The sequence below is a fragment of the Cricetulus griseus genome, chromosome 3 (assembly GCF_003668045.3).
Source record: "Cricetulus griseus strain 17A/GY chromosome 3, alternate assembly CriGri-PICRH-1.0, whole genome shotgun sequence".
Taxonomy (NCBI): domain Eukaryota; kingdom Metazoa; phylum Chordata; class Mammalia; order Rodentia; family Cricetidae; genus Cricetulus; species Cricetulus griseus.
In genome coordinates this window covers 15,671,329-15,693,294 of record NC_048596.1, presented here as the reverse complement: position 1 = coordinate 15,693,294, position 21,966 = coordinate 15,671,329, and the positions used below count along the sequence as shown (strand labels likewise).

At 42.8% G+C, this 21,966-nt stretch overlaps 1 protein-coding gene across 4 annotated transcripts in view; it reads right to left on the bottom strand.

The window, feature by feature from the left end:
* The window catches only part of Armh3 (armadillo like helical domain containing 3), a 182,852-nt gene that overhangs the window by 54,307 nt on the left and 106,579 nt on the right, over window positions 1-21,966 (bottom strand). For 3 of the 4 annotated variants that reach the window (XM_027407156.1, XM_027407157.2, XM_027407158.2), the window contains one exon: window positions 17,762-17,837. In XM_027407156.1, coding sequence (XP_027262957.1) covers window positions 17,762-17,837 — 76 coding nt within the window. Of the gene's footprint in view, window positions 1-8,090; window positions 8,203-17,761; window positions 17,838-21,966 lie in introns of those variants that run through there. The other variant, XM_027407159.2, reaches the window with a different exon arrangement.

The following is a 21,966-nucleotide window of genomic DNA, read 5'->3' as shown; positions in this document are numbered from 1 at the left end:
AATTGAGGTAAAATTAATCAAAACCTACATAAAAAGAACAGCAAGAGACAGTGTAAGAAGAAAATCTTTTCCTCAGAAATTCTTGAAGTCTCATTACTGAGTGCATAATTCTGTTTATTATTATCTTTTACAATGTAGTACTGTATTTATAATTAGGCTGGTAGTTAAAATGACAGTAACATGTAGACACAATTCATTTAACAATTAATCTACCAGAGCTAAAAATTCTTACCATGCCATTAATTGCCTACTTATTAAACCACTCTATCAGATTCAGTTGCAGGCTAACACACCCTTGTTACAATCCCAGGTGAAATGCAAGCACACCTCATGGGATGACTAACAAGTAATAGGACCCCCAACTCTGAAGACTTCAGTGGGAACAGTGAAGTCATCCTCCTCCATAAAGATCTCTGCCATCTCCATTCCTGAGCTGTCTTCCCACTGCCCTCTCTGCGCCTGAATCCTCCCTTCTCAAAGTAAGAACTAATGCCTGCTGCAACCTTTGGCATTTTAATTCTTAGCTGGTGAATCCTGCTGTGGTTTGAGAGAGCTTGAGACCAGAGGAAGGTCTGAAGGACTCCATGAAGGTTGTCAGCCTGATGTTTTCATGCAAGGACACTGTTTCTACAGTCTGGCCCTGGCTGATGACTCTCTGCCTATAATTCTTCTCCCCAAATTCGTTCTTCATAAAGAGCTATGCAGTTGACTCTTCGGGAATGTTTTCAGGCTTCGAGGCCATTTTATATAACAGTAGCAAGCCAGAGCCCAGAATGGAGAGAGATTAGTCCCAAACCATCCACCAAAGCAGGAGCAGAGTCAGGAATAGATCAAAGCATCTGGACAGAGATTTTTGAAGACACATTTACCAAATGTGCTGACGATACAAAGCTGCAGAAGATCCCAATACACAGCATGACATAATCAGAAGCTGAAACATACCCTGATAAGGAAGAATGATGGGTTGAAAACAACAAAAGCATTAAGCAGGGAGAAGTGTTGAATACAGGTTAGATACAAAAGGAAAAAATGAGCTGTGACACTGAGAAGGAGACTCACAACAACAGCTATCGCGAAGGGTAAGATTTTAAGTTCTGTGTTATTTTTACTCTGTTCTTTGTACTTTTCTTCTAAGCTTTTTATAATAAGCAGTAGTAGTAGAATTAAAAATAAATACCACTTAACTAACAAAATGCTACTACCAATTTAACAAGTAGTGGATGGAAGAGCTGGTGAAGGAAAGTCACTAGAAGCAGATTTGAAGGTTTGCATGGGCTCAAGTCTGCTATGAACCAGCAACACAGTTCAGCTTCCAAGCAGTATAATGCAGGTCAGGATGCACCTCGCTGGTAGAGAGCTTGTCTCGTATAGAAATTGAGCATGGTGGTGTACACTTCCCAACACTTTGGAAGTAAAAGGATTAAAAGTTTAATGTTGAGGAGAGAATGGCTTTGTGGGTAAAGATACTTGCCAAGCAAGCCTGATGAACTGAGATAAATGTGGAAAGAAAGAACCAACTCCTGAAAGTTGTCCTCTGACCTCCACACGTGCGCTAAGCTAAACACATCATATACACAGAGAGACAATTATAACATAACAAACTAAGTTTAAAAAAAGAAAGTAGTTCAAGCTGGGAGGTGGTGGTGCACAGGAGACAGAGGCAGGCAGGTCTCTGTGAGTTTGAGGCCAGTCTGGTCTACAGAGAGAGTTCCAGGAGAGCTAGGGCTGTTACACAGAGAACCCCTGTCTCACAAACAAACAAAAAAAGAAGTTCAAAGTAATCCTCAGCTATATTGAAAATTGGAGGCCAGGACAGACTATGTGAAACCCTGTATTAAAAATAAATAAGCAGGGACGGAGAGACGGCTCAGAAGTTAAGATCACTGGTTGCTCTTCCCAAGCACCTGGGTTCAGTTCCTTTACCCATGTGATAGCTTACAATGACCTGCAACTCCAGCTCCAAAGGATCTGACACTTTCTAACCCTTGCGGACACAAGGCACCCACATGGTGCATATGCATACATGCAAGCAAAATACTAATATACACAAAATAAAAAGACAAATCTTTAAAATAAATTAAACAATCCAATTAAAGAAAGCCAGTAAAATGTCATTGGTTCCGAGTCTCCATTACAATCCGTGCCACATATCTGGATGCTATTTAAGAATCTGTGCTGGATAGTTTTATGTCAACTTGACACAATCTAAAAGTCATCTGAGAGGAGGGAACCTCAATTAAGAAAATGCCTCCATAACATCGAGCTGTAGGGCATTTTCTTAATTAGTGATGAATGTTACAGAACCCAGGACCACCAGCCCATTGTGAATGGTGCCATTTCTGGGCTGGTTGTCCTGGGTTCTGTAAGAAAGCAGGCTGAACAAGCCATGGGGAGCAAGAGTAAGCAGCTCCCCTCCATGGCCTCTGCATCAGCTCCTGCCTCCAGGTTCCTGCCTTCTTTGAGTTTCTGTCCTGATGTCCTTCAATGATAAACTATGATGTGGCAGCATAAGCCAAATAAACCCTTTCCTCCCCAACTTGCTTTTTTGGTCATAGTGTTTCATTACAGCAATAGAAACCCAAACTAAGACAGGATCTTTCACTGTAATAAACATTTCCTTAAATATTCCTCCAGTGAAAGGCATACCTTCACAACATATAGTAGGGGTTAAATTCAGAAACTAAATTATGGGATTCCAGCATGGTGGTATATATCTTTTTTTATTATTATTATTAATTTAAGTTAGGGAACAGGCTTGTTTCACATGTAAGTCCCCTCTCCCTCTCCCTCCCCTCACCCCCATTCCTTCTCCCCCACATGGTGGTATATACCTTTAATCCTATAATTCAGAAAGCAGAGGGAGGTGAATCTCTGTAAATTTAAGGGCTAGCCTGGTCTACATTGAGTTCCAGGCCAGACAGGGCTACATAGTGACACTCTGTCTTAGAAGAAAAGATAGAAGGCAGGCAGGCAGGAACTTTTTAAAGTTATTCTATCTGTAAGAAAGGAAAGGGATGAAATTAGGGTCTTAAATTATGCCTATTGATAAGTAGAAGCCAGTATTTTTTTTTAAGATTTTATTCATTTATTATGTATACAACATTCTGCTTCCATGTATATCTGCACACCAGAAGAGGGCACCAGATCTCATAACGGATGGTTGTAAGCCACCATGTGGTTGCTGGGAATTGAACTCAGGACCTCTGGAAGAGCAGTCGGTGCTCTTAACCTCTGAGCCATCTCTCCAGCCCAAGAAGCCAGTATTTTTAACAGCTAAATCATTATTAAATATCAACATGCCCTAGAAAAGTTCCTTTGAGGGAAAAAAAATGGACTTTTCTTGTATGTATGTATGTATGTATGTATGTATGTATGTATGTATGTATGTATGTATATGTTTGAGACAGGGTTTCTCTGTGTAGCTTTGGAGCCTGTCCTGGCACTCACTCTGTAGACCAGGCTGGCCTCGAACTCACAGAGATCCCCCTGCCTCTGCCTCCCGAGTGTTAGGATTAAAGGCATGCGCCACCAACGCCCAGCTAGTCAAAAATATTTTAAAGCAATAATTATCTGTAATTATGAAGCATCACATTACTGAAGGACCAGGGATAGTTGTACTAGTAAAAGCAACCCACATCTGGAGAGCCACAGGCTAGAGAAGCTGGCTGGGAAAGAGCAAAGTTCCAGGAATGATTAGCCTATGTCTACTCGTGGTGGCATGAAATAAAATGTCCCCAAAGCCTCTGGCATTCGAACACTTGGTCCCTAGTTATCGGTCCTTTCTTGGAGGCTTAAGAGGTATGGCCTTGTTAGAGAGCATGGCCCTGGGGGTGGGCTCTGAGAGTTAAATAACTGGCACCATTTGCAGGCTGTACTGCTTCGAGCTTGAGGTTTAAAATGTGAGCCCTCAGCTTTGGCTCCAGTTGCCAGGCTGCTGCTTGCTGCCATGAAGGACTCTTATCTTCTGGGACTGTGCAGCAATCAAACCCTTCCTTCTATAAGATGCCTTGGTTATGGAGTTTTATTGCAGCAATAGAAAGATTAACTAACACACTACCTCTGTAGCCTTATTATATAATGAGCCAACTGGAAACACTTTTTTCCCTGACAAAACAGAAGTTCTAGGTCACTGTAACTGGCCCTTTGAAATAGTATGAAAGGTAAGGAGACAACAGCAGAAGCAGGAGAATAAGGAAAGGCCTATCACACTACAGACTTCTGGGAGGGCACCCCAAATCTACCCAACGCAAGCACATTGCACTGTGTCTTGTTCATTCTCTCTTCCCACTTCTGATGCTTACCTAAAGAAATTAACATATGATGGTGGTTCACCCAAGTAAAAGTTAGAATAAAGAACACACATGACAAGCCGGGAGTTGGTGGCGCATGCCTTTAATCCCAGCACTCGGGAGGCAGAGGCAGGCGGATTTTTGTGAGTTCGAGGCCAGTCTGGTCTCCAGAGTGAGTGCCAGGATAAGCTCCAAAGCTACACAGAGAAACCCCGTCTCGAAAAACCAAAAAAAAACCCAAAAAACAAAAAACAAAAAAACCCCCACATGACACGGTTCTTCCCAGTCACAGAGTTTAATGACTACAGTTGGAAGTTATGAATAGGAGAGCTCACTAAGTACACACAGGTTGCCTGTGCTGTCCTAAAAAGACAGAAGAGTGCCTGGAGTGTAGGCCATAGCATATACATTAAATACACACAAGGCCCTGAGTTTGACCCCCAACACTAAAACGGGAAGGGGCAGAAAAGGTCAGGTCTCTGCTTTCTGCCACATAGAGGTAATTTACACTTCTCTCAGGACTGAGAACATTCTTTATGCCCCTGTGAATCATCCACTTCTCCAGTGCTCTCTGCAGTTTCAGCTGCAACAACTCAGAGCAGCACCATTTTAATTGACCACAAGGCCCAGGATGCTCAGTTAGTTACCTTAAGTGACCAGGAAGTAACTACCCTATATCACCAGTTCAGTCACAAAGGTATTTCCTATCAACTATTAACAACAACTACAAAAAAGCAAATATTTGTGATAAGTCAAGAAACAAGAGAAAATGCCAGTGTAATTAAAAAGCAAACAGATTATTTGCCAAAACAACAAAGTAAGCTTTCCAGATTTAAATACATATATAAGATTTCTTTGAATTAAATCATAATGACAATAAAACACTTTTACAAGTTTCCTTAAGTTGAAACTAGCAAAATGGTTCTAAAAGTGCTTTGCAGTGCAAACCTGATCATCTAGACTCAGCTCCCAGAACCAATAGTAGAGAGAGAGACCTGACTCCCAAAAGTGGTCCTCTGCCGGCCAAATGTGCTCTCAGTAACATGCACATGCTCACAGCCACATACTCATAGTCCTGTCTGTCTGTCGTTCTGTCTGTCTCTCTCTCTCTCTCTCTCTCTCTCTCTCTCTCTCTCTCTCTCTCTCTCACACACACACACACACACAGACACAAAGGGAGGGAGGGAGGGAGGGAGGGAGAGAGACAGAGAGAGAGAGAGAGGTCGCTTAGGTTGGCTAATGATACTCTTTTAAAACCCTGGATGTGGGCTGGGGAGATGGCTCAGTGGGTTTAGGCGCTTGCTGTGTAGGCATGTGATGATGTGATGAGAGGCTGGACCCCTAGAACTCACATGAAAGCCAGACATGGCAGTGTGCATCCATAACCCAGTGCTCAAAGGCAAGGGCAAAAGATCTCTGGACTTGCTGGCAAGCCCCAGGTTCAGATGAGAGATCCTGTCTCAAAATTAAAGTGGAGAACGATAGAAGACATCTGACATTGAGGTGTATACAGGCAAACATGCACATGAATGACACTCCCTGAACCAAATAACCCTGTGCAAGGGAGCACCTGGGAGGGGTCTCGGAGTATGCATTTGTACCCTGCTAAGGAGAGCCTTCTATTTCAGTCTAGTAGCTTGATTCAGGCTCAGCTCGAGATTGACTCCTTTTCTCCTAGGAGCAATATTCCAGAAATAGCCCCTTACCCGAACCAATAAAAACAAGCTGCAATCAGTAACCTTAGTGGAAGAAAATGAGATGCAGAAGGCAGGGCACACAAAAATATCTTCTATAAACCAATGCTGACTGCAGACATTTAAAAAGCGCACCTAATAACTCCTTCTAGTCACTCTACACCAAAGGACTATGTCCTTGCAAACTCATATAGTCCCCAAACAAGTGTTCAATTAGTCCTGTTACTTTAGTACCGTACTTTTCTTTGTTATAAGCTCAACATGCAGGCATCAAAAGCCAATGAGCTCTGACTGCTCACATCCTGAATACAGGGAAGAAATATCGATGGGCCATTAGCTCACCAGGGAATGCTGTGTTTAACACCTACACATGAGAAAATCTCCCACAAAGGAAAGGCATGTAGGGAAAACCCAAATACAGTCCTTCCCCACTGCCATACAGCTCCAAATACAATAAAGAGAACAAGAGCAGGGGTCCTCACTTGCTCAGAAAACAAGACTTCCTTTTTTGTTCTTTCTTTCTCTAAAGCAAATAAAGTTTACTGAGATGGATGTCGTATGTATATGTTACTTAGAGCTGCACACAAGTTTCTACATTTCACTGTAATTAAATTAGTATAAATCTTGGCTGGGAAAACCAAAAAAAAAAAAAAAAAAAAAGAAGTTTTCAGGCTGCTGGCAGTGGTGGCGCACGCCTTTAATAGCAGCACTTGGGAAACAGAGGCAGGTGGATCTCTGTGAGTTTGAGGCCACCCTGGTCTACAAAGCAAGTTCCAGGACAGCCAGGACTTGTCTTTTCCTTGTCTTGAAAAAAACAAATCTTGGCTGGCATAGACACAATTATCTATAAAATACTGGGGAATCTGAGACAGGAAGATCATTTGTGCCCAAGAGTTCAAGGTCAGCTTGGGCAACACTGGGGAAATACAGGAGTGGGCGGGAGGGAGGGGGGGGGAAGGAGGGAGGGAGGAGGGAGGGAGGGAGGGAGGGATGTTTGTAATGTCAGCACTGGGGAGGTGGATCCTTGATGCTTATTGGCTGGCCAGCTTAGCATAATGGGTGCTCTCTAGGCCAATGAAAGGCCCTGCCCCCCCCTTATCAAATCAAGGTGAGGAGTAACAGCTGAGGTTAGTCTCTGGCCTGCACATGTGAACATACATATATTGTATACTCACACACAAACACAAACAGAAAAGGTAAAAAAAGAATTGGTAAAGAAATGAAAATTCCACATCAGAAAGTATCTACTAAATACAAAAGAAAAAAACGGTAAAGAAAGAAAAGATAAGCGTCAACCAGAGACACCCATGGAACACAGACAAAATGCAGTGTAGCAGCAGCCCGGGCCTGGCAAAGCAATGCTAGCTGCCAGGAACTGACTCAAGAGGACTCAAGTTCAAGGCCCGCCTGGACCAGAGTAAGTTTAAAGCCACCTGAGCACCTAGTAAACCCTGGCTCAAAATGCAAAACAAAGAAGGCTGAGCAGATCACCCAAAGTTCAGAGCATGCAGTGCTCTCTTTCCCAGAGGATCTGGGCTTGGTTCCCAGAACTCATATCTAGTTCACAGGAGCTGATGCTGTCTGGCCTCTTTGAGCACCTTCATGAACATGGAGTATGTCAACTCATGCAGGTGTACAAACACATACACTAATTAAGTAAAAATAAATGAATCATAAAAAAAATTCACCTATTTATTATATGTTCTGCCTGCATGTACACCTGTACACCATAAGAGGGCATCAGATGTCATTACAGATGGTTGTGAGCCACCATGTGGTTGCTGGGAATTGAACTCAGGACCTCTGGAAGAGCAGCCAGTGCTCTTAACCTCTGAGCCATCTCTCCAGGCCTAAATAAGTCTATTTTAAAAAAGTAAAAAGGGGGCTGGAGGTGGAAATTAGCAGTATGATTCTTGCCTAGCATACATGAGGCCCTTGTTTCAATCCCTAACACATCCAAACAACTACAATAAAGAAAAAAGAAAAGAATTAAAGGAAGTATAGCAGATGAAATCCAGTTGAATCAATAATATTAGTAAGAATGTAATAAACATTCAAATCAGGAGGCAGAAACTGTCAGACCAGATAAAGAATCTACTCACAGACATGAAAATGCACACACCTTTTATCCCAGTCCTCAAAAGGCAGATTTCTATGAGTTAAAACCAGCCTGGTCTACATGGAGTAGTCGGGGACAATCAAAGGTACACAGTGAGACTCTGCAAGAGAAGAAAGGAAGACTCCAGATCCAACTATCACAAATATTTTAGAAAGGTAAAAATAAATAAAACATAAAAGAATAGAAATAAAAATGCCAGATGTTGTGGTACACACCTTTAATCCCAGAACTTGGGAGACAGATGCAGAAGGAACTCTGTGAGTTTGAGGCCAGTCTGGTCTACAGAGTTCCAGGACAGCCAGGGCTGTTACACAGGGAAACTCTGTCTTGAAAAAAGAAAGAAGGAAGAAAGAAAGAAAGAAAGAAAGAAAGAAAGAAAGAAAGAAAGAAAGAAAGAAAGAGAGAGAGAATGGAAAAAGATATGCCACGAGAGAAAACATGATTGCCAAAGAAACAAGACTTTACATTATAATTTTAAAAACATCTACGGATGCTTAACACCCCTCTGAACAACCATGGGGTATGGGGTATTAACACAAAGTGTATTGTTCGTGAGGCAATCAACCACATTCAGTTAAAAACATTTTTTTTTTTTTTTTTGGCTGGGTGTTGGTGGCGCACGCCTTTAATCCCAGCCCACGGGAGGCAGAGGCAGGCAGATCTCTGTGAGTTCGAGACCAGCCTGGTCTACAAGAGCTAGTTCCAGGACAGCCTCCAAAGCCACAGAGAAACCCTGTCTCGGGAAAACAAAAAACAAAATAATTTTTTTTTTCCCCCGAGATAGGGTTTCTTGTATTCCCATCTGGCCTTGAACTCAGTATGTAACTGAAAATAACCTTGAACCCTATTTTCCTGCCTCCACTTCCAAGTGCTAGGATTTCAAGCATGTGCCACCATGCCAGGTTTACTTAGTTTGGGGATTGAATTCTGCCAGAACTTTATGTTAAGCAAGTGCTCTACCAATGAGCTGCACTCCCAGTCCTCCTAAAGACCAATAAAAGTTTTAAATAATCTGTTTACTTTTAATTGTACGTGTATGTGCATATATGTGCATGTGTGTGCAGAGGCCTTGGATTCTCCAGAGCTGGAGATACTCATGCTCACACACCCACAATTAAGACAGAAACACACACACACACACACACACACACACACACACACACACACACCTAAAACTAATAACACTAATGCAAGAAGAAAAGAACAATCTGAAGAGACCTATAACAAATAAAGGGATTAAACCACTTATCAAAAATACTACTTATGGGGGTTGGAAAGACGGCTCAATGGTTAAGAGCACTGACTTAACTGGATGGCTCTTGTTTTGTTTTGTTTTTTTGAGACAGAGTTTCTCTGTGTAACAGTCCTAGCTGTCAGGGAACTAACTTTGTAGACCAGGCTGGCCTCAAATTCACCTAGACCCGCCTGCCTCTGCCTCTCAAATGCTGGGATTAAAAGCCTTGCCACCAGCACTGGGCCTGGATGGCTCTTCTAAAGGACCTAAGTTTCATTCCTAGCATTCCCATGGCAGCTAATAATCATCTGTAACTCCAGTTCCAGGGGAAACAAATGCCCTCTTCTGGTCTACATGGACACCAATCACATAGATGGTGCACATATATTTCAGGCAAAACAGGCATATTCTAATAATATATAAATAATATAAATAACATAAAATAACAAAAAAACTATCTGTGAAAAGAACATCAGGTTCTAATAAATTTTACCAAACATTTAAAAAATTAGTATTAATCCTTTACAAACTCTTCCAAAAACAAAAGGTGAAGAACACATACCAATTAATTCCACAGTGACACTATAACCCTGATGCTAAAACAAAAACATCAAATGAAAACTACAAACCAATACCTTTTTAAAAAATTAATGTATTTTATACATGTTGGTGTTTTGCATGCATGTATTGTCTGTGTGAGGGTGTCAGATCTTGGAGTTACAGACAGCTGTAAGCTGCCATATGGGTACTGGTAGTTGAGCCGGGTCCTCTGGATGAGCAGCCAGCGCTTTTAACCACTGAGCCATCTCTCCAGCCCCAGACCAATAGTTTTGCTTTGTTTTTGTTTTTTGAGACAGGGTTTCTATGTGGCTTTGGAGGCTGACCTGGAACTAGCTCTTGTAGACCAGGCTGGTCTCAAACTCACAGAGATCCACCTGCCTCTGCCTCCTGAGTGCTGGGATTAAAGGTGTGTGCCACCACAGCCTGGTAAGACCAATAGTTTTATAAGAAGAAAATTCAAGGTCACTTAGAGTCGCTCTGAGTAGAGATAAGAACACGATGGTTAATATCTTCTCTGCTGTATGCATAATCATTTGGGGCATTCTTTTATAATAATATAGAAGGCAAACCTCTCAATCAAAAGCAGGTCAAACACCTCTTCAGAGGTCTCTAGTTATGGAAAACACAAACGCTGCCCCCAATTATTTTCCCATCACTGATATACAGGAAGAGGCTGACATCCTAAGTTCCTGCATGTCTCTAATGTCAGCTTGCAAATAACATTATTTTATATCTTTGGTCCCACCAGGTCCACACAAAGAGGGACAGAGACTGAATAAAATTGGATATGAAAGGGACTTAATTTTGTAACTGAGTTCTCCCTGAGACCCATCACAACTGAGACTGTAAGATCTATGTATGCACTTGTACAATCAGGACAATTTGTTTTGTTTTGTTTTTGAGACAGGGTTTCTCTGTTTAACTCTGGCTATCCTGGAACTCGCTCTGTAGACCAGACTGGCTTCAAACTCACAGAGATCCTCCTGCCTCTGCCTCCCAAGTACTTGCATTAGAAGTGTGTACCACCACAGTCTGACTCAGGACAAAATTTTATAATAAATTAGTAAATTGTTTGTGGATATGCCATTTAATAATCTCATTACTGACTCAGGCCCATTATCCAGCCTCACTTTATGGCTAAGAAAACTCAAGCAAAGGGTGGTTGAAACACTTTCCCAAAGGAAGAATAGAGCTAGGACTCAAATTTCAGACAACCTGAGTCCAGACCCACTCTTAACCATTTTATTATAGCCTCATAAGCCACAGTGGAATGATCACACCAGAAAAGCAAAAACCAGGGGACATGTAGAAAAAACTATAGAGAAACTACATTTCTTTCCCTGATTCAGCCTGACTAAAGATGAGAAATTAGAGCTGCTTGGGAATGTGTAGGTCAGCTATAGAGGACTTAACCTAGCATGCCTGAGGCTTTGAATTCCATTCCTAGGTACCTTCTCCATAAATTTCTAGAACCAAAGCTGATATTATCTCAAAAAAAAAAAAAAAAAAAAGGCAAAGTAGGTGCTGGTGAAACTGTTCTTGCACATACAAGAAAGGAAAGCTGGGCCCACATTTGATTTGTACATATGAACCAGAGCTCAGCAGCAAGAGTGTATGCACTAAGTCTGGGGTTTGCTCCCCAGCACCACATGGCCCTAGTGTAATGGTGTTCAAGGACAGGTGGGGGCGGGCTGGGAGAACAGGGATAGAGACAGGAAGACTAGATGTTCAAGGACAGCTTCTAACACACAGTAAGTCTAAAACTAGTCTCAGTGTTTAAGATGTTTCCTCAAAGGTGCTGAGTAGAAACAGTGGTACAGGCCTGCCATCTCCAGAGGCTGAGACATAAGGATCACCAGAGCTTGTCAATTCAACCATTTTTTTTAAAGATTTTATTTATTTATTATGTATACAACATTCTGCTTCCATGTATATCTGCACACCAGAAGAGGGCACCAGATCTCATAATGGATGGTTGGGAGCCACCATGTGGTTGCTGGGAATTGAACTCAGGACCTCTGGAAAAGACGTCAGTGCTCTTAACCTCTGAGCCATCTCTCCAGCCCTAAATTCAACCATTCTTGAGCAATATAGCTTAGAACAGAGCACACAGAAAGACCAAACAAACACTCGGGGCATCAAAGGACACTGTAGAAAATGAAAGGCAACCCATGGAATGGGAGAAAGTATTTTCAAATCACCTGATAAAGGGTTACATAAAGAATGCCTAAAATTCAGAATGAAACCCAATTCAACTAGCTGTGTGTGGTGGCACAGGACTTTAATCCCAGCACTTGGGAGGTAGAAGCAGGAGGATCTCTGTGAGTTCAAGGCCAACCTGGTCTATACAGTAAGTTCTAATATAGGTGAAGTTACATAGTGAGACCCTATCTTGAAAAAAAAAATCCTACTCAATTAATACACTGGGAAGGGGAGAGCTCAGGTTACAACTTAGTGGTAGAGCAGGTTCATTAGCACACACACGCTCTGAGTGTGCTCCTCGGCACTTCACAGGGTGTGTGTGTGTGTTGGCTGGGGGTGGGGGTAGGGGTGGGGGGTGGCTGGACATGGTGGCCCATGCCTGTAATCCCAGAACCCTCAGGCCAGCCTGGGTTACATATACACAGCTAGTCACTGTCACCCCCCTTAAAGGGAGAGAGGGAGGAAGGGAGGGAGAGAGGGAGGGCTGGGGGGCAGGGTACAGGATTTGAATAGATGTTTCTCCAAGGAAGAGATATAAATGTCTAGAAAAAAATTGAATAAATGCTCAATATTATTATTAGTCATTAGAGAAATGCAAATTAAAACTATAATGAGATACATCTTCACACCCATCAGGATGGCTAGTACCAAACAAGAGAAAAGTATTAGCAAGAATGTGTAAAAATTAGAATGTAAAATAGCACAGCCACTTTGAGAAGTGGTTGGCAAGTTCTCCAAATGTTATACATAAATTATCATATGCTGTAGTAATTCCATTCTGAATCAAGGTATTGAAGAGTTTATGTACAGTCCTATTCATTTAAGCATCATTCATAGCATCTAAAAGGTAACAGAGCATCCAACATGACAACAGAGCAACACAACGTGATAGATACACACAATGGAATTCTATTCAGCTCACAGAGGAAATTGTACACATGCTGAAGCCTGAAGATGGGACATCGCATGAACTAAGCCAGTCACAAAGGACAAATATGATTCTGATATGAAGCTCAGGGTAGTCAAATTATAAAATCAGAAAACAGAATGCTGATTGCCAGGTGTTAGAGGTTAGGATTGGGGGAAGGGGGAATTTAATGAGTACCTAGTTTGGGTTAGAAGTCTAGCAAACTGGAAAGGTCCATGTCTAATGTATACAAGGTTCCAACTTGAGCCCCCAGCACCACTCAGGAACACAAAGTTCTGGAGATGGATGGTGGTAATGGTTGCACAACAATGTAAATACATTTAGTGTCAAGGAATTGTATGGTTAAAAATAATTAAGATCTCAACTGAAGAGATGTCTGTGCAGTTAAGAACACTGGATACTCCCAGAGGACCTGGGTTTAATTCCCAGCACCTACATGGTTGCTCACAACCGTCAGTCTGATGCCTCTTCTGACTTCCTAGGGCACTGTACACACATGGTGCACAGACATGCATGCAGACAAAACACAGACACATGAGGATGGTGACAGTAAGGGGGACAATGACCGATGATGATGCAGAGTGCAGAATTATTCTCAGAGTTTTAAGTTGACTGTAAGAGGGGTAATCTAAAATCATCCTCACCTACAAATCTTTAAATACTCAGATAAAACCTTAATATTTTATTACAAATACCTGAATTTCCTAAACCAAGATTCTTAACTGCACTACAGTTTGCCAACTGTAGCTACAACCTTATGCAAACCTCACTTTGCCGTGTAAACCAAATTAGGGCAAAACAGTGATTAACTATATGGGATTCAGTGCTTGGTTTGTTTCTAGCTGTAGTCTTAGGAGACTGGGAATCATCAACTATTAAAATAAATAATGCTTCCAGTCACCAAGTAAACAATATTGCTATGGCTTCACTTTAATGCTTGTTGTAATGCAGGTAACACTTCCCATTCTAATGGAGTAGACCAGGGTCTAACTGACAAAAGTAGGGCTGTTACTGATAAATTTTAACTAACATGATAATCTAAGCCTAGGGCAGACAACTAGAAGTTGGGGTCTCCTATTTGCTGCTATTTACAAGTCATCAGTCCAGTGCCCCTGCTCGTATCTTTTTCTTTAGTCTGTATTTTAGCCTATACTTTAGTCTAAATTAATTTCTCAGTCAACTACGTTGCATCCTTCTGCTGAATTCCCCCCATTCATCAGGGTCCACTTACTAAGAGAACTTCCCAACAGGTACATGAACAAAGAGCTAGGGAGACTTGGGAGGACTGTGACCGCACATTTCCTTCTCAGCTCTAATTCTGCCTCCAATAACAGGGATTCCCTAGGCCAAGGGGTGGGGGGTGATGTGCACCTGTAAACTCAGTACCAGAGAGAGATGGAAACATAAAGGATCATATGTTTAAGACCAGCCTGGACTATAAAGTAAATTCAAAATTACCCTTAGGTTCTAGCACTTGGCAGGTAGCAGCATGAAGATCAGGAATTCAAAACCAGCTTTGAGTACAAAACAAGTTCAAGGCCAGCTTGGGATACTGAGGTCTGTCTCATATAAACAAACAAACAAACACCACAGAATGTGTGGGTGTGTGTGTGGGGTGTGTGTGTGTGTGGGGGTATGTGTGGGGGTGTGTGGGGTGTGGGGGTATGTGTAGGTGTGTGTGTGGGGGGGTGAGTGTGTGTGTGGGGGGGTGGTGGTATGTGTGTGGGGTGTGGGGGTGTGTGTGAGGGGGGGTGGTGGGGGGTGTGGGGTGTGTGGGTATGTGTGTAGAGGTGTGTGTGTGGGGGTGTGGGTATGTGTGGTGGTGTGGGGTATGTGTGGGGGGTGTGGGGGGGGTGTGGGGGTGTGGGGGGGCATGTGTGTGGGGATATGGGAATGTGTGTGAGGGTGGGGTGTGTGTGTGTGGGGGGGGTGGCAAGCCCTCTAAATGAACCTTAGAGGCACTGCAGTGTATCTTAACTCTTCTCATGAAAGCACACAACAGTTCCTAGGGGAGGAACGAGCATGGGCTCTGTTTGTTGGTGACATCAGGTGTTCCAATTGAAATAGCTGCTCTGTGCAGCTGTGTTTTCAAAATCTGCTAAGGATGAAACAGGAAGAAAGGGCTGTTTAAACACAAATAACTGATCACGGAAGAAGCAGCATGACTAAGCCACAAAAGACAGTGGAAAGCAGAGACTGGCAGGCACTTGAAGTTCCAAAGAACGGAAAGGTCTGCTCTCTCCATCTGCTGTGGAGGCTCTAAGTAAGGGTGGCCATTAGACTTTCCAGGCTAGAAGATCCAAAGACAGTTTTACACTGCATCTACTGGTTAGACACTTTCCAACTTGGACATTTGAAAGTTTACCTCCAACTTATCTCATCCTGGGGTATCAAAGAGCACACTCCAGGACAGGTGACAAGAACCTGTTCATGATGCCTTAGAAATCCTTCTCGTGTGCACATCAGAACAAACAACCTTTAAAATAGCTGAAATAAATTGTGCACACCACAATTTTCCTGCTAAGCCTTTACCCCACTGTATCCCTCAGAGATTCTCTGACACACACTTTTTTTTTCTCACCCACCCAAGGCCACAGACACACAACACAAGCTTTAAGAGAAAGACAAAGAAGCAGAAAGAAGCCTGGCTCACTTATGCCTGTTTTCTCTGTCAGGTAAGAGAACCCTGAATGAGACAACTGCCTTGACCACGCTCCTCCAAAGCCATCAAGGTCCTACAAGGAAAACCAAAACATTTTAACATTCAAGGACAGAAGAATAGCCAGGCGGTGGTGGCACATGCCTTTAATCCCAGCACTCTGGAGGCAGAGACAGACAGATGTCTGAGTTCGAGACCAGTCTAGTCTACAGAGGGAGTTCCAGGACAGGCTCCAAAACTATATAGAGAAACCCTGTCTCAAAAACAAACATAAAAAACCGGAAATAAAAAAAGCATATAGCATACTCCAGAGTTTAAAGGCTGAAAGATGAGAGAAGATGGCACCTGGAAGACCACCCCACGCCTGGCATTTAGTAAGCTAAAAGAGATGTCCGGAAGGAGCAATGGTAAGCTGCTCTTAGTCTCAGCAGTATGTGTCCCTGGTTTGGAGTTATGTGATAAGATTCAAACACGTCTTTCCAATAACCTCTTGAGGAAGTTGAATGGGTTCTTGCTCCTTCAGTCAAATACTTAATTAGCACAGGGAAAATGATGTGCTTATTCCCTGCAGGAAGCCCAGTTTGAGAACTGAAAATGAAAGAGGAGGTCTGGCAGTCACGCAAAGACAAGGAAGTGCCCATGGTGACTGGCATCTTTTCAAGGCTCAGCCCAGTTCTTTCAGATGTTCCGAGAAGGCAGAGAAACTTAAACCATCTGCCTGGTGGCCCTTGGGAAGAGTAAGGGCAGCAGCCAAGGCAGAAACCATTGAAAACAAAAGCAACGAAATAGAGGATAAAGCAAACAGGCCCCAGATGAGAAGGAGCTGCCTGGAAAGCCTGTGGAAACATACAATCCATAAACATAACACATATTTATTCTTATCTAGTTCATGCACTAGCCCAGAACCTGATGTTTCATTCAGACATCCATGTCTGTCGTACTGCCCTTGGGTCACAAGGGGAACTTGGGAGAAGAGTCTGCAACGCCCAATTCCTTTAGAAACTCACACTTATCAGAAGGACCCACAAGTGCCTTGATTGCCTGCTAGGTGTAGATATGCATTCATTTATTGGTGAGATTTATAAAATGTGTTTGGTACAGAATGTCTCTGGAGGCAGTAAGCAGTCTGACCTTCACTACAGACCTGTTAGCACATCTCACCCAACACACATTTCACAGCTTCCCTTTTATTCCCAGATGTGACACACTCTGTAGTAATGCATCTCAGAGACAAGACATTTTAGTTTAGAAGAGAGAAGGAAAGCTAGGAATAAACATACACCCCTGCGCTCTCACACATTAGAATCTACACAAAGTTGTAAATATGCGTTACTATAATTGGAGTGTCTGGCAAGCCTTACATCTGGAGCTAAATCAAGTTCCCCATCTGCTGGGTTTGCCTCTTTTATTCAGTGTTAACTTCTTGGTTGTTTGCAAAAACAATTTAATAAATGTTGAGAAAAAGGAAAATCATAGGCACCAAAGGAAGAAACAAAGGAAGAAAGGCAAACTAAACTCTTGCCTGAATCCCTTTCCCTCCCCACGTACAGGCCCTCCCCTCCTGTGAGTACTGCTTCCTTCTGACCCTGTGACCCGTCTGACACAGTTTTACCCAACATATACAGCATTCTGTTTTGCTATTGCATAAGGAACTAAAAATGACTTAGTTCCAGGGCTTTTGTTTGCCTGTGTTTACCTCAGATAGAAATATCTACAGAAAAATGTGAAAGTTCTAGATCCCCATGAAGAAACCATGGTGAAGAGAAGAACCCTCCAGGGGAAGGAAGCTGAGAGAGCTCATGCATAAAGAACACTCTGGCAGCTAAGGTGCCTGCAAAGGACGTACAACCATCACTTGGGCAGAAAATTCACAGAACAGCCAGCACTTTGAGCTGTTTCAATATGACAAGATGAAAGCCTCATGTACTCCTGCTTTTCTTGATCAAGTATGACAATTTCTTCCACTCCTACAGACATCAGGGCTTAAAATAGTAGTGGTGTTCAGAGCGTTCTCCTTGGGAAGGTGCAATAAACCTCAGGATGAGCAAGAACTCTGAAGAAACCTCGTGCCTTACCTGATATTAACCAATGCGTGCGTCACCTTGCCAGCTGCTTCCTTCCACTGGCCTGCGTTGGTAGAAAGCCTAAGGACTGTGGAGGGAAAGAATACAGATCTGTCAAGCTCTTGTCGAAAACCACAAACAGAGCCCATGCCACTCTTCTGTTTTAAAACAACCAACAAATATGGGTTTATAGAAGAGTGCAACTACTTCCTCCAGGAATTTGTTTCTTTCTCTAAGTTCTTACCTTCCATTAAAGTAGTCATGATTCCTTCTCTGCCTCAGGCTTTTCCTAGGGCCCCTGATAATGAGCCCCCAAATTCACTTAATATACAAAGATGAAGCAATAGCTCAGCTAGCCACAGCCTGAGTTAAGTCCCCAAAGCCCATGGAAAATGTCTGATGTGGTGGCACACACTTGTAGTCCCAGCACTGGTGAGCAGGAGACAGGTGGGCCCCTGGGGCTTGCTGCTGGCTAGCCAGCTTAGCCTTCTTGGCAAACCCCAGGCCATGAGAGGCCCTGTCTAAAGTGATGAGGTGCACAGCTCCTGAGGAATGGCCTGACACTGACCTCTGGCCTCCATGTACACATACCTATGCATACACATGCACATTCACAAATATCTACATAAGCGTGGCAATGTGAGGGTAACCTGGTTGCCATGGTTACCATTTCCCTACTAGCAAGGGTTACACTTGGTTGTCATGGAAGTATGCAGATCAGGCTGGCCTCAACCTCACAGCACTCCTACGGGATGAGTTGGTATCTCTTCTTATTCCATGTGTATCTTTATAAACCTAAAGCCATACACCCAGCCAAATAGGACAAATGATCTTTCCAAACAGAAAATGATCATGTTTCAATAAAGGAATGAGATGCTTTGCTCCTCTAGATTACATCAAGTGACCTGCAAAATGAATCAATTGGAAGCATTCATTATCTGACCAAACTCTGTTTTACAAACACATTCCCAGGGGGAGAAAATATTACAGGAACACACGGTGAGCACACCCCCACAGCTGTGGTCTCCAGGCCACTTGGGTACTGTAATCATGCCGTTTACTCCCTGGATGAACAAACATGAGGCAGGCATTCAAATATTTTTTTTTGCTATGTTTATATGCACGAACACATGCACTCATGTGTACAAGTACATGTATCTATGCATGTTCATATAAAGACCAGAGAAGGATTTCTCCTTCTATTGTTCAGCACCTTATTTTTTTAAGTTCTATTTATTTATTTATTTGTTTGTTTGTTTGTTTGTTTATTGTGATTTTTCCGAGACAGGGTTTCTCTGTGTGGCTTTGGAGGCTGTCCTGGATCTTGCTTTGTAGCCCAGGCTGGTCCCAAACTCAGAGAGATCCACCTGCCTCTGCCTCCCGAGTGCTGGGATTAAAGGTGCACTGCCGCCACCTTATTTATTTTGAGTTTTACTAATTTGTATGTGAGTGTATGGGTGCATGCTTATGGAGGCCAGAGGACAACTTGTAGAAGTTGATTCTCTTCTACAGTGTCCCAGGGACTGAATTCAGGTTATCGGGCTTAGATGCAGACACCTTTACCTGCTGTGCCATCAGCCGGCCCCTCCACCTTGTTTTTTGATATAGGGTTTCTTACCAAACCCGGAAGGCACTGATTGACTAGCCTAGTGGCAAGACAAGCTTCTGGATCCTCCCATCTCCGCCTCCCCAGCATGGGTTATAGCACATGCAGTCAGACCTGGCTTTTTAACGTGGGTACTGCTGAGTCAGGTCTTCATGCTGTGCAACAAGCATTTCACCTATTGAACAAACTTCCCAGCCCCTAAGTAAGTCCTTAAATACCTTTCGGTCACAGAGATCAATATATGGAGTGTTTACAAAGTGTCAGGCACTGGACACTGCTTATATATAACATAGCATACAGATAGGTGTTATGTAACAGTTTTCTCCAAGGTTCAAGCATTTCATCCTGCAGGGAAGCTCCTCAAGCAGCAAGGGAAACAACTCAAAAGAGCTTCAGGAAGTCCCTGAAACTGACCAGACTCACTAAGCCCCTCCCTGAAAGAGCAAACAAGCCAAGCTCCTGAGAGTCTCTTAAACACAAGGCAAGCTACAAAAAGGTCTCTTAGATGGTTCAAGCTACAGAGAAGACTCAAGGACCAGACCAGCTTGCCTAGAAGCAAAACCAGCTGTACTGCCTGAAAGCAGTTTAGACCAGAGAGTTACTTGGAAAGGACACTCTCCAACCTGTTGAGCTGCCCCCAGGCTGTGCAGTCTGCTCCAGATTTCAGCTTTTGTGATCTGTCACGCTAGGGTGGGCTTTAGTGATGTAGTTGTGTTTGAGTCCTTTCTGCTCCTGTAGGTAACTCCTCACCCTCACTCTTGTGACTAACTCCAATAAAGCTCACTGGGTTACCAAGTTGGATTGCAGGGCACATGCACTTTGGTCTCCCCTGGGCTCCTATCGGGGTTGAGTAGACGTGTAAGTTGTACCCCTGCCAGTCTTGTCACACAAGACTAGGAAACTCAGAGAAAACAAACGATTGTGATGGTCCATAGTTTTGTTGCTGTTATTGTTGTTGGGGGTGATGTTTATTTGGAGAATTTTGGTTTGGTTTCAAACATTTATTTGGTCCTCATACTTATATGGCAAACATACTAGACTGCTCTATTACCACATACCTCCATCTTGTACTGGTGATTTTTTTATATAGTAAAGCAAAGTTGAACAGGGGCTAAAGAGATGGCTCAGTGGTTAAGAGCAGGTATCCCTCTTCCAGAGACTATCTAGGTTCAGTTCCCCACAGAATTTCAGATATCTCACAACCACCTTTGACTCCACTTCCAAGGACCTCAATGCTGCTGGCTTCCATGGGCACCCACACACATGGCATACACTCATTCAGACACACACATATACACACAATTAAAAATAATATAAAAGTCTTGTAAAAATTTTTAGAAAGACACTTTAATACAGATTTGTGCATGAGGGAAAGGAGATATAGAGGACCTCAAAATTAAGACATACCCATTTGTGGGTACAGACTTCTCAAGGAAGAGTTGCCTACTGATACTTTTTAAAAACTTTATTCTTAATGATTTATTTTATTCGTGTGTGTGTGTGTGTGTGTGTGTGTGTGTGTGTGTGTGTGTGTGTATGTGTGTACACTGAGTGCAGGTGTCTGTGGAGGTCAGAAGAGGACACTGGACCAATGAGCAGCTGGTGTGTCCTGCCACATCTGGATCTCCACAATGCTAGGAACTTCTGACCGCTCTAATGCGTTAACTCACTCCTGGTTTAGTGTAAACATGATTTTTTTCCCATTAATTTATGTAGCTCATAAATAAAGTCATGCACAATTATGATACATAATACAGTATGTTCACAATGGCATGGCTAAATTAAACCAATTAACAAGTTAGATCACATATTCATCGTTTTTGTTTTGAGAACACTTAAAGTATACTATCTCACAACGTTTAAAATATAGCATATTGTTATCAACCATATTTATCATGCTCTCAGTAGTAAACATGATTTTATAGCACAGATGCTGGGTTTTGTTCTGCTGTGTATTTGTTAATATACCATTGAGCACTGTCCTGGAAGGTGTGCTATGTGTGATCAGCAGGATCTTTCAAGGGCTGAGAGAAGAAAGACCAGTGGTTTCTAGGGTCTGGAGAAACAGCTCAGCCTGGTCAAGTGCGACTGCTATGCAATCATAAAGACCAGAGTTGACCTCCAGCACTTACACAACAAGCCAGGGATGTGGTGATATATTATTTATCTTTTTTTTTCTTGGTTTTTCAAGACAGGGTTTCTCTGTGTAGCTTTGGAGCCTGTCCTGGCACTCATTCTGGAGACCAGGCTGGCCTCGAACTCACAGAGATCCACCTGCCTCTGCCTCCTGAGTGCTGGGATTAAAGGCGTGAACCACCAATGCCTGGCTTATTATTTATCATCTATTAAAGCTTGCCAGAGAGTTCAGAAAGCAAAGTCAGCTGCAAGCTTTAGGGGTCAGGAGGTGGTGGCAAGTACCTTTAATCCCAGGATTCAGGAGATAAAGGCAGATAGATCTCTCTGAGTTCAAGGCCACCCAGGGCTACATTAGAGTGAATCAATCTAAAAGATAATTAGAGCTCACACCTTTAATCTCAGGACTCATGAAAGATATTTAAGACAGGAACAAGGTCTCAGAGCTGGCATTCATTCTCCAGCCACATTGAGGATA